The following is a 12,264-nucleotide window of genomic DNA, read 5'->3' as shown; positions in this document are numbered from 1 at the left end:
AAAGTTTACAAGACACCAGTACAAAATCGTGAGTCAATATCCACGGGGGCGATTAACATCCAAGAAAATACCGTTAGGAAACTAACAAACACATCAGAAAAGATTATCCTCACTAATAAGTAAAGGAAAAATAAATTAAAACCTCTGTGAGAGACCCCTAAGTATCTATTAATCTAACAAAAAAAACAAAAAACAAAAACCCTCAATCGCTTGTTACCTTTAACCTTAGAAAACTGTAGCCAAAAAGCAAAAAAAAAAAAAAAAAGGTATCAATCAACAGTTAACAATGCCAAAAGGGAATCAGGCCTACTTGTGCACTGCTAGGGACACCACTCGGTGAATCAGCTCAGTCTTCTGTAGGGGATGTGGCAACACTGAAGAGGAGCTGTAAAGATGTGTCTGCCCAGTACCACTCAGGAGGAGTTTATCTTGCAGAAATGATTGCACGGAACAACGTGTGCTCAAGTGAAAACTGAAAACCACTAAAATGTCTCTCTATGGGGAGATGACTAAGTAGATTCTTACAGTACATTTTCCAATGGAATGCCACCAGGAAAAAGATCAGTCAAATATGGAAAAGCGTATGCAGGGAGACAGTATATGAAAGAAAAAGAGGCAAAATTATATATCCCCATGATGACATAATATGAGTGCAGTTTGAAGATGGAGACATCACAGAAAGAAGAAAGCTAAATAATGTATGTTGAGGCTACTATGGGTCAAGCAGGAGGCCACTCTACATACATGATCTCATTTAATTCTCACAAAAACTTATGGGAAGGTATGACTTTTCCCCATTTCACAAGGGAACAACTGTGGTTCATAGAGCCAAGCGTCCTACTTAAGTCACAAACCTAGCAAGTTGTAGAGCTGGGACTCGGCGTCTAGGTCTGCAAGACCCTAGATCTAGCTCATCTTCCCCATACCCCACCACAGAGGGGGGCTGTGCTTACTTGAAATTGTTCTGGGCTTGTGGGACTTGTATTGAGGTAGCCCTCCAAGTTTGTTGGACTACCAGTGTGTAGGCTGGCCCTGGGTGGGCAGTATGCCAATGTGTCAGAGTCAGCTGGGAAGTCACATAGGCTGGGATGAGCCCCAGGGTCATAGAGGGCACTGAACATACCAAACAGGGAGCAGAAGTAGGGACCACATCCAGGACACTGACATCAGAAGAAGTGCAGATAGAGGTGTCTGGGTGGCTCAGTCGGTTAATCATCCGACTCTTGATTTCAGCTCAGGTCATGATCTCAGGGTCGTGAGATCAAGGCCCATGCTGGGAGTGGAGCCTGCTTAAGAATCTCTCTCTCCCTCTCCCTCTGCCTGTCCCCTGCCCCCACTAAAAAAGAAAAAGGAGGAGGAGGAGGGCAGCAGGTAGAGTTCCCACATACAGAAGGCATGAGGATAGAGAAATCACCCTCTTGAGATGAGCTTAGCTCAGTGAGCATGTGACCACTCCAAGACAGTTGGAAAGAAAGGTGGCATCACAGTGGTCCCATGTGCAAGTACCTCATGGCCCAATTGAGAATGTTATACTCGAGATCACACAGGGCTGACAATGGGCCCTGGAAACCAATGACCTAAAAAAGTGACTCAAAACATCCCAGGTGGGGGCAGTAATGGTGAGTGTAACCAGGCTCTTGGGGTGGCCTCAAGCTGCTGGTGAAGACATGGGGATAAGCCCAAGATCCAACAGTGAAGATGGGTTTCATGAGAGATAGAAAGGCAGCTCTGGAGTGAGTTGTCAAGGAGCTGCCTGTCAACACCTGAGGCTCTGGCTGGGAGACCCTGCCTAGTCTAGGACAGTGCTGGTTACTTGTGAGAACTTTGGGATAAGTTGGAGAGTGTGTTGGGAGACTAAAGACCCAGAAGTGAGGGTGGGCCAGAGCCTCAGGGGCAGCTCATTGATAAGATGGAGCTGAGGGCAGAAAATATCATAGAAAGGTCGTGCTCAGTGTCTTGGGCTAGGAGACTCTGTTTGGGATGCACGGTGGCTTCCTGGTGAGGCCTCTAGACTACTCAGTGGAATGGCACAGCAGTGATGGTTCAAGCCTCAGGTTGCATGGTCAAGTGGCATCAGGGCCTGGGTGGGAAGGAGTAGTGGTCATGGACAGTGCTGGAAGGCAATGACGTAGGCCAGCTACAGCAGCCCCTAGGACTGCTGCCCTCCCCTCCCCCACCAGTGAGGAAGGGCTAGAGACCCAACAAGACTTAGAGGAAAAGAGGGGCCACAGTAAGACATCTCTAGCCCACTAAAGATAGGCCCCATATCCTTTCCATTGGAACTCAAGTGCTGAAGCCAGACAGAAGCTTAACCCCTCACCCCAACCCCCAGACAGGAGCTTAACCCCTCACCCCAAACCACACAGCCCTTCTCATCCATCATTTTATTTTTTTAAATATTTCTTATGATTTTTTATTGAGAGAGAGAGCACGAGTGGGGTGGGGCAGAGGTAGAAGGAGAGAGAATCTTAAGCAGACTCCACACTCAGCACAGAGCCCAATGTGGGGCTCCATCTCATGACCCTGAGATCATGACCTGAGCTGAAATCAAGAGCTGGATGTTTAACCAACCGAGCCACCCAGGGACCCCATCTCAGCCCTCATTTTATATGCTTGGGACTTTAGAGAGGCTGTCTTGTTCTATTCTTTAATTGCTTGTATATGTCAACTTTGTTTTCTTTCAAGATTCCAAACTCCTTGAAGGTGGAGCTTTGTTCGGAGATACTCTTGTGTTCCCCAAACTCAAGCAATATTTGGTAAATTGAATTAGTCTAAAGTTATGTGCTCTCCTGAGATCTAACTGGTGGGAAAACAGCTTATCAGCTGGGAGAGCTAGTTCTGATCTTCCTTTCTTATTAATTTTTTAATTAAAAGAAAATATATGTTCATCAAAGATGATTTAGCAATATAAAGTGATGGAAAAGGATTCCCCTTGCCCCCCCCCCCAAAAAAACCCTTACAGTTTTCCAATCAAAAGATTCCTTTCCAAAAATTAAAACCAAAACCATGTTTCACTTCGCTATACCTTAACAGGGCAGTGAGTGCCACATAGGGCCACTTAGCAGGAAGATGTAATGATTCATTCACCATGCTGATTCTCCAAAGGACAGGATCTGCCTGGCTTCTTTAGATGGATCCTTCTGCAGTGCTATGGGTCTCTCACCCTTGCCAGAACTTATCTATAATCTTGGCCTGAACAACCCTATGCTTTACTGCTTCTTCTGGTCTCTCTCTGGGATTTGTGCCACTGTGATTCTCAGCCAAACTCAGTGGGCTCAAGGGAGCAGACCCATGCTCACCTTTTCCATGGTACCCTCTCCATGTGACACAGACCTCTCATCAGCCTGCCCTGAGAGAACAGGCCTTCTGTGTCACAGTCTGCCCTGGACCTTCTCCAAGTCTCTTGGATCCTTCTAGAAGTTGGGCAACCAGAGTTGCATGCAGTGTCTTAGGATCAGACAAGCCATGACTTGAATGTCGGGGTCAGAGGGCCCTATGTGCCTTGCTGAGCCATTGCTCTTTAGGGGATAACCAGAAAGCCAGTATATTCACATTGTTGTCCATTTTCAGAGGGGAGGACCTGATGTATTTAAAGGACCCTAAAAGATAATTAGAAAATCGATTCCCAAGCTGGAAAATCAGAGTGTTTAGATTGAATTGTGTTGTTTCTTCCCCCAAATTCATATGCTGAAGTCCTTACTCCCAGTACCTTCAATCTATTCAGCTCTGGGACACATCAGTGACCTTATTTGGAAGCAGGATCTCTGCAGATATAATTAAGATGGAAGTTAAGATGAGGTCATGCTGGAGTAAGATGGGCCATTAATCCAGTAGGACCAGTGTCCTTATAAGAAAAGGAGAAGCATATAGAGACAGACACACACAGCAGAGAAGGCCATGCAAAGACACAGACACACAGAGGGAAGGATGCCATGGGACATGGAGCCGAGACTGAAGTTCTGCAGCTGTGATTCAAGAAACACAGAGACTGCTGGAAACCACCAAAAGCTAGGGGAGAGCGCACGGCCCTGCCGACATCCTGAATTTGGACTTCTAGCCTCCAGAACTATGAGAGAGTCCATTTCAGTTGTTGAAGCCATCAGATTTGGGTACATTGTTACAGCAGAGTCAACACAGTGCACCTCATGCATGGTGGAGTGTACATGTGGTGTAGACACTGAGGTGCATTGCAGTAAACTTTATGATGAGGGTTGTCCTATATCATAAGCCTATAAAAATAGTTCAAGTTTAAACTGCATGGATATTTGATACATGGCCACACTTTACCTTGAGCAGCTCTGATAAAACCAAACCAAACCAAAACAAAACAAACATAGTAGCAGCACATTAATTTTCCCAAATAAAGTTCAGTCAACTGCAGACTCACATCACAGGCCTTTCTCAGGGATGAATATTTCCTAAATGTAAGGCAGAGTCCTAATGTCAATGAGCTCATCGCTGTGTCTGCGCCCCCCTCCCCCAACCCAAAGCCCTCATAAGGAAAATGCCAATCTCATGGGAAAAATGACTTGGCTGTTCAGGAGAAATAGATGGCACATGGTTAACAGGTCATCTAGGGCTTATCTCCTGGCAACTACATATCAGGAGCAAGACCATTTAGGAAAATAAAATGATACTCAGCCCTGATTCCTAAAGGTTGTCTCAAAAGAAGGCTTATCTCAGCTTTTCATAGAATGAGTCAACAAGCTCCAATCTAGTGTTTCATGGTGAAAATTTGGGGGAAAACCCTCGAATCACTTCATCATATCTAAAGCAACTTATCATCATAGGAAACCATCCTTCTTTATTCTGACCGAAGCATCATTCGCTGCTCCCAACTATTGAGAGCGTTCCTGGTGAGACAAGCTGCTGGTTTGACATTTCCTTAAAGAAATGGAGAGTAACAAAGCCACTTTGGTTTAGAAGTAATTATCAGTAATAAACTTTGCTTGACTGTGACATATCCAGCATCATGGTACTTGCCAGCTTTTAAAAATGATGAGCATAGGGCGCCTGGGTGGCTCAGTTGGTTGGGCGACTGCCTTCGGCTCAGGTCATGATCCCGGAGTCCCGGGATCGAGTCCCACATCGGGCTCCCTGCTCGGCGGGGAGTCTGCTTCTCCCTCTGACCCTCCCCCCTCTCATGTGCTCTCTCTCTCATTCTCTCTCTCAAATAAATAAATAAAATCTTAAAAAATAAATAAATAAAAATGATCAGCATATCAGTGGGCCAGTGTTGAAAGGGATATAGAGGGTTGATCACCTGGCCCACTAGGTCCCTCTTGCCCCTTCTCAGAAAGTCAGAACCCCCGGCCGTGCTAAAAACATACTGCGCAGATGAAGCAGGTGTCATGCCAGGTGTGTCCCAGGGCTTCGATAAACTTGTCCCCAGCCTCCACGGGGAAATCGCAGCCATGACACTTGGTGCTGAACAGATTGACGTAGTCTGAAATGAAAGGCAGAGTGAGGACCAGGCATCCAGGCAGGCTGGGAGAAGCATCCTGGACACACTGACACAATGCCACAACAATGACACCACACCGCAAATCACTGAGCTGGGGCAGTGGGGAGGACCTAACTGGTTACTTCTCATTTTGCAGACAAAATGCTCAGTTACATGATTGTGTTTTTTTCTTTTCAATAATTTGCACTGGTGGTGTATGGATTCAGGCTTAGTTACCACTCTGTGCTGGTTTAATTTACAAACACTTTCCAGATCTGTCATTAACTTTCTTTCTACAGGGTGATTTTCTCTTCTGCCTCTGTCACCCTTTAGAGCCCAAACAGACCAATCCCAAAAAAGAAAAAAAAAATCACATTTCCCAATAGCTATGTTTAGTTTAGAAGAAGGAGAGCCCTTAACATTTTTAGGAGTTCTATAGCATGTTCTTTGCTTGGCAGTTCTTCTGTCATTGGGCATTTGTGTTGATAACAAAGTTTCACTACTAGAAACAATATTTGAGCTACTATGTTAAGACTCGTCCCCCTCCCTGCCTCGCCGAAGAGATAATAATACCATGTATTGTTTGTATAACGCTTTACAGTTCACCAAGCATTCTCGCATAGATGGTATTCTTTACTAGAATCTCAATGTCATGATCTGTGGATTAGTATGTACTGTTTTCTTTCCACCCTCGACACAGTGCCTGGCACACAAGTCAATACCCAACACATATGTGTGGAATGAATAACGGAATGGATGAACCAGTGAATCAATAAATCAATGAATGAACTTAATCTTCAAAAAAATCCCTCAGAGATTGAACTGTAATTATTTTTCTGTTTTATTTTATTTTGTGGATGAGGAAGCCAAGGCTCGCCAGAGTCATACAGCTGAGACACACAGCTGAGGGGGCTGGGTCCCAACTCCAACTCAGGAGCTGTCTTCCCTGGGCCCCAGCGACAAGCAGTTCTACGTACTCAGGGTAGAACTCTTCCAGATTCTTTCAGAGAAGTTTGATGCCTCTTACAAAGCCTTCATTCCCCGGGACGTGTGCTTGTCTCTCCACAGCTCTGCCACAGTTGGCTTCTCCTCACACCTTCCACGTTTCTGCTCAGGTCTCCTTGTGGACGGCGTGCCTGTTCTCCATCTTAGACCACATCCTAAGAAGCAGCGTGCCATGGGGGGCTATGGGCTTGGGTTCTGAAGAACCCAGCACTGAGCTCAAGTCCTAGCTCTGTTCGGGAATCGTTCCTACTTGGGGCAAGTCACCTAACTTGTCAGCATCTCTGGTTTCTTACTGTAGAATGGGAGTAACTACAGTACCCAAGTCGTGGGTTGTTGTACAGATTCAATAAGATAATGTACGTGAATGTACTTGGCACAGATACTCAAAAATCTTGGCTCTTATTGTGAATGTCTTTATAAAGGATGGAAGGAGGGAAGGAAATGTGATTCCAGTGTCTACTTGGCACCAGTCCAATACTAGTGATTTTCTAAGTTTCCTGGGTAATCTTCACAGCAGCTGTAGGAAGAAATATTATTCCCATTTTAAAGATGAGGAAACTGGCTGCCGAGGTTCTATCGCACCGGCAGTAAGGAGCCTGCCTCAATGGACTCCAAAGTTCATCCTCTTTCCATGACTTCACGTGGTCTCTGGTTATCTATTTGACATTGAGCTTTGATAAGTTATATCTCTTGCATATATTTTCTAATGTACGGTTTCCCCTTTTGTGTTTAATTATGATTTGTCATGCAAATGCTGTTCTATACGTCACGGTCCATGAGGCCTGTCTCTGATGGAATACTTCATTTCTCACCAGAACTAAAAACATCATTCTGCTTCCTTTACAAAGTTAGAATGGGTTTACAGTTCACTCTGTGCTCTGTAGGAACTAGTGTGGGTGAGAAGCAGGGCCATAGGCTACCCCATCTCCATGGGAGGGCAAGCCCTGTACCCCACTTCTGACTCCTCTCTCATTACTCCCAGTCTCCAGATGCCCTGGACTCTCTCGTCTACCTCATGCCTGTGTATGAACCAGGTCCTGGGCTTGGAAAAGTCTCCCCACTTTGTCTACCAGGATCTCTGCAATGCTGTGGGCCAGGCCTTCCTCCTGGAAAGTCCTCATCTTCCACCCCAACCGAGAGAGATGAGATGGCCTTCCCAAGGGCTTCTCTTGGGCTTCCCTGCCTTCTCCCTCCCTCCCTCCCTCCCTCCCTCCATTCATTCATTCATTCAATCATCTCTTGAATATCCATTTATGTGCTGGTGTATCACAGGATGATGTGTCTGCTTGAGGTTTCTGAAGGCAGAGACCCACTCCTAATGCTCTGTGTCTTTCACAGGAACTGGCACACATTTGATGGATGAAGGATGAATGGACAAACAAAGAAATCGTTTGGAAAACCTTACTAAATAGTAATTCCTTCTCTTGCCGTGCAGCCTTAAATTAAGCTTTTACAATGGAACATCTAGTCTGGCCTGCTGATTGGTTTTTCTGTTTCATACTTGATTCTGTATGATCTGGAGAACTGCCACTTTGTTTTAAAATTTGGTAGCACCGGTCTTGACCCTAATACACTTTTTTTAAAAGTTCACGTATTTCATCATTTATCCAAAAAAAAAAAAAAGAGAGAGAGAGAGAGACTATAATTGGAATTAAGTTTGTGCTTGGGCTTTTCCCACCATGAATATAATCTAGTTCCTCATGTATTTATTTCTTACTTTACTTCTCCTATTAGGTCTTTATAATTTTCTTTGACTAACTCTCTTATGCCCCAAGTTGAATTCATACCCTGTCTTTAATGGATTTTATTGCTATTGTAAAAGGATTTCCATCCATCAAATCACAGGTGCTCTCTGTTGCAAAAGGGCTTAGTGCTTTCTGAGAACAGTGGTTCTCAAACGTTAGAATCATCTCAAGGGGTCGCTAAACAGATTGCTGGGCCCTACCCCTCAGAGTTTCTGATTCAGCAGATCTGGGGTGGGGCCCAAAGATCTGCATTTCTGTGATTCTGATATTGCCGGTCTTTGGATCATACCTCGATTCTCAAACTTAATTGAATATAGAATCATATGGGTGGGGGTAGGGTGATAAAATTCTGCATCTGTACATCTGGGAATTGATCTTCTATATCTTTAAAGTTTCCCAGGTGATCATGATGCCCCATCAGGTCTGGGCATTGCTCAGGGGCAGGCCCTCCTAGCTCTCTTACTTATGCGCAAGATATCATATGTAAAAGTGTCAGCTCGTGATTGCAGCTGATGAAATCTTTTGGAGTCTAGAGCCTAGCATTCTGACATTCTCCCTTCTGTGTCTTCTTCCAAGTTGTTGATAAAAATGATGACAAGGTACGACAATGAGATACCACCTCACCCTCATTAGGTGGGCTGCTATCAAAAACCCAGCAAAATACCAAGTGTAGGCAAAGATGTAGTGAAATTGGAACCCTGTGCCCTGCTGGTGGGATTGTAAAATGGTGCAGTGCCATCATGGGAATAGTGGAAACCTCAAAAATAGAAATACCATATGACCCAGCAACCCTACCTCTGGGCATATACCCCCAAAGAACTGCAAACAGGGTATTTTAGACATGTTCATAGCAGCAGTATTCACAATAGCCAAGAAGCGGAAGCAACCTAAATGTCCATCAGATTTGGGGGAGGTACTGAGGACTTTTCAAGCCTCAGACACAAATTATAGAAATTGTAATGCTTTTAGTCAATTAATAATAGCAATTTGTTTTTGTTGTATGTGTTTTAAGATTTTATTTATTTATTTATTTATTTATTTATTTATTTATTTATTTAGAGAGCACGAGCAGGGGGAGGGGCAGAGGGAGAAGGAGAGAGAATCTCAAGCAGACTCTGCACTGAGTGTGGAGCCCGACACGGGGCTCCATCTCATGACCCTGAGATCATGACCTGAGCTGAAACCAAGAGTCAGATGCTTAATTGACTGAGCCACCCAGGTGCCCCAACAATAGCAATTTGTATTGGCATGAACACACATCTATCAATTATCTGCTAATTATCTAACAATTATCACCATACACTCACAAGAAAGGAAAAGAGATTCTTATCTTCTTCCTTTTAAAGATATAGAAACTGAGGCACGGAGTGACTGAGTAACTAAGTCATTCAATTACTAAGAGCTGGGAAGACATCTCACCTGTATGTAAGAACCCAAGAAATTTTTCTTTTATAATTTGTTGTCAGGGGAGAATAGTTTTTGTTTGCTTTGCTTTTCCCCTGGAGGAACTGGAATGTTTTCTCCTTCCTGATTTTAAAGTAAACTAACTTACTGTGTTTCTCTTTTTGCCCACAAATTTGCTGCGCAGTCACTGTTGCTCTGTTATTCTTCATAATCAGCCTGCTTGCTTTTCCCTCTTCTATTTGGTACTGATTTTCTAGTTCTGTTGTCTTAACCTTCATGTCTATGGTAACTTTGTTGGACCCTCCCTCAAATCCTTTTCTGAAAAAGGCAGTCTGTGGGAGTGCCTGGGTGGCTCAGTCAGTTGAGCGTCTGACTTGATTTTTTTTTTAAAGATTTTATTTTTTTATTTGACAGAAAGTGAGAGAGCACAAGCAGGGGGAGTGGGAGAGGGAGAAACAGCCTCCCCACTGAGCAGGGAGCCCGATGTGAGGCTCAATCCCAGGACCCTCGGACCATGACCTGAGCCAAAGGCAGATGCTTAACCATTTGAGCCACCCAGGCACCCCTGACTCTTGATTTGGGCTGGCTCTGCCAGGGAGTCTGCTTCTCTCCCTCTCTCCCCCTCTTCCTCTGCCCCTCTCCCCACTCATGGATGCTCTCTCTCTCTCTCTCTCTAAAATAAATAAATAAATCTTAAAAAAAAAAAAGAGGCAGTCTATGAATAAATGAGTGAGGAAGTGGCTAATTAGCCAGGACACCTGATTCTCTAATAGAGTGCTTTGTCTTCAAAATTTATAATTTACTCCAAGTTTTAAGGTAAAACATAGCATTTTGGGGAAGAGAGAAACTGAATTCAGCTGGGGGTGGTTATAGGACTCTGAAGGAACATCAGAGGAGCAGGGAAAGGGACTTTCACATGTTTGGTGCTTTACACACTTTCTCTGGTTAATCCTCACAACTCATGAGGCAGGTGTTTATATGCCCTTTTGTACAGATGAGGGAAGTGAGGCTCAGAGAAGTTTAGTAACTCCCTCAGGGTTACAAAGCCAGCCCGAGGTGGAGCCTGGAACAGAACCTAAGACAAAGTCCAAAGCCAAAGCCTTTTCAGATTCCAGATCAAAATCATCCGAAAGGTTTCCCAAGTGGTTACAAGATGCCAACCTGTGATCCACATATGTGGTGGAGGGAAGGGAACTGAGGTCGAATGTGTAAAAAGAAAAAAAAAAAAGAAAAAGCTATAGACCCGGCCCCCACCCCAGGAAAGCATGATTCTGCCATTCGGAGCCTCCTGATGGTTCCATGTGAATGGACACGGGCAGGAGCTTCCTGTACCTGCTCCCTTCTCCCAGACCGTGGGGCCTCCCCGCAGCATAGCGGTCCTACCTTCCTCGCAGTAGGGCTCCCCATCTTCCATGTGGAAGAGGCTGTTCCCAAAGGGCTTTTTGCAAGCTGCGCAGACGAAGCAGGTGGTATGCCATGTCTGTCTCAGGGCATGCATCACTTCCTGGGGGGAGAGAGCCTCCACTCAGGCCAAGAGGCTCAGGGGAGAGAGGCAGCTGGGCCCCCTCTTCCTCCCCAGGCCCTGGCTACTGCTGGAGCATCCCCACAGGGAACAGGGCAGGAGAGCCCAGGAGGTGGGCCTTGGACGTGCTGAGGAAAGGCCCGGGGGTGGCAGAGGAGTTCACACTCATGTAGCCCCTGCTGGGTGCCAGGTTCTGTGTCAAAATCATCGGAGAGGTGGTGACATTAGCTGTGATTCTGAACCCTCCCATCAAAGCTGGGGCGGGGGGTATTGCTCATTACCGCTGCTTTACCAAAGGAGCATGGAGGGGTCAAGGCCACATGTGGGTGCGTGGCGAGGTCAGTCTATGAAGCGATAACTTGCTTTGCAGCAGCTCCACCAACACGTCGAGCCGTGTGGCCCAGGCAAGTCATCATCTCTCCCTCCACGTTCATTCGCTCCCTAGCTCATTCGTGGCAAACCAACTCCCTTGTAGGATAGACAGTTGTTCTCTCTCCGTTAGCAGCCACTTCTTGGCTTCCTAATGGGCCCCCTACAACCTCGGCGAGGGAGAGAGATTGGGGAAAAGACAAGAGTCAGAGGAGAGGGATGCTGCCCACTTACCCCCATGATTTTGGTGTTGCACTTGGCACAGATGGGGGCAAAGAACTGCTCGTAACAGCGCTCGCAGTACACGTTGTTCTGCTCCTCCACAAAGCACATGTCGGCCAGGGAGGTCTTGCAGTAGGCACAGTTGAACTCTTCCGGGTGCCAGGAACGGCCCATGGCTACCAGAAAGGGGCCCCTGGGGAAGCAGAGAAAGGCAGCCCCAAAAGCTCGAGACCAGATGTTTCAGGACACCCAAAACTATTCATACTTTGACCCAATAACCCTGACTTTTGTAACTGTTCTAATGAACTGATGTGAAATTCAGATAAAGCTCTATGCAAAAAGATATTCATTGTTGCAGCAACAACAGGGAAGCAACTCAAATACCTCCAAGTAGGGGACGGGGGAAGTGTATTCGTAACAAGAAGAGCCAAGACGACCATGCCAATGGCTGGCCTTTATTGAGTGCTTACTCTGCGCCTGGCACTGTTTAAGAAGAAATGTGCGTGGATTAACTTGGTTAGCGCTTACAACAATCCTAAGAAGTAGGATTATGG

At 45.6% G+C, this 12,264-nt stretch overlaps 1 protein-coding gene across 1 annotated transcript in view; it reads right to left on the bottom strand.

The window, feature by feature from the left end:
• Positions 1-12,264, bottom strand: part of LDB3 (LIM domain binding 3) — a 60,787-nt gene that overhangs the window by 310 nt on the left and 48,213 nt on the right. The window contains exons 12-14 of the mRNA XM_032423972.1: positions 11,723-11,903; positions 10,981-11,101; positions 5,331-5,446 (exon numbers count right to left, since the gene is read on the bottom strand). Of these exons, the coding sequence (XP_032279863.1) occupies positions 5,331-5,446; positions 10,981-11,101; positions 11,723-11,903 (418 nt within the window). The remainder of the gene's footprint in view (positions 1-5,330; positions 5,447-10,980; positions 11,102-11,722; positions 11,904-12,264) is intronic.

Source organism: Phoca vitulina, unplaced genomic scaffold (assembly GCF_004348235.1).
Source record: "Phoca vitulina isolate PV1807 unplaced genomic scaffold, GSC_HSeal_1.0 scaffold29, whole genome shotgun sequence".
Classification (NCBI taxonomy): domain Eukaryota; kingdom Metazoa; phylum Chordata; class Mammalia; order Carnivora; family Phocidae; genus Phoca; species Phoca vitulina.
This window is presented reverse-complemented; position numbering and strand designations above follow the sequence as displayed.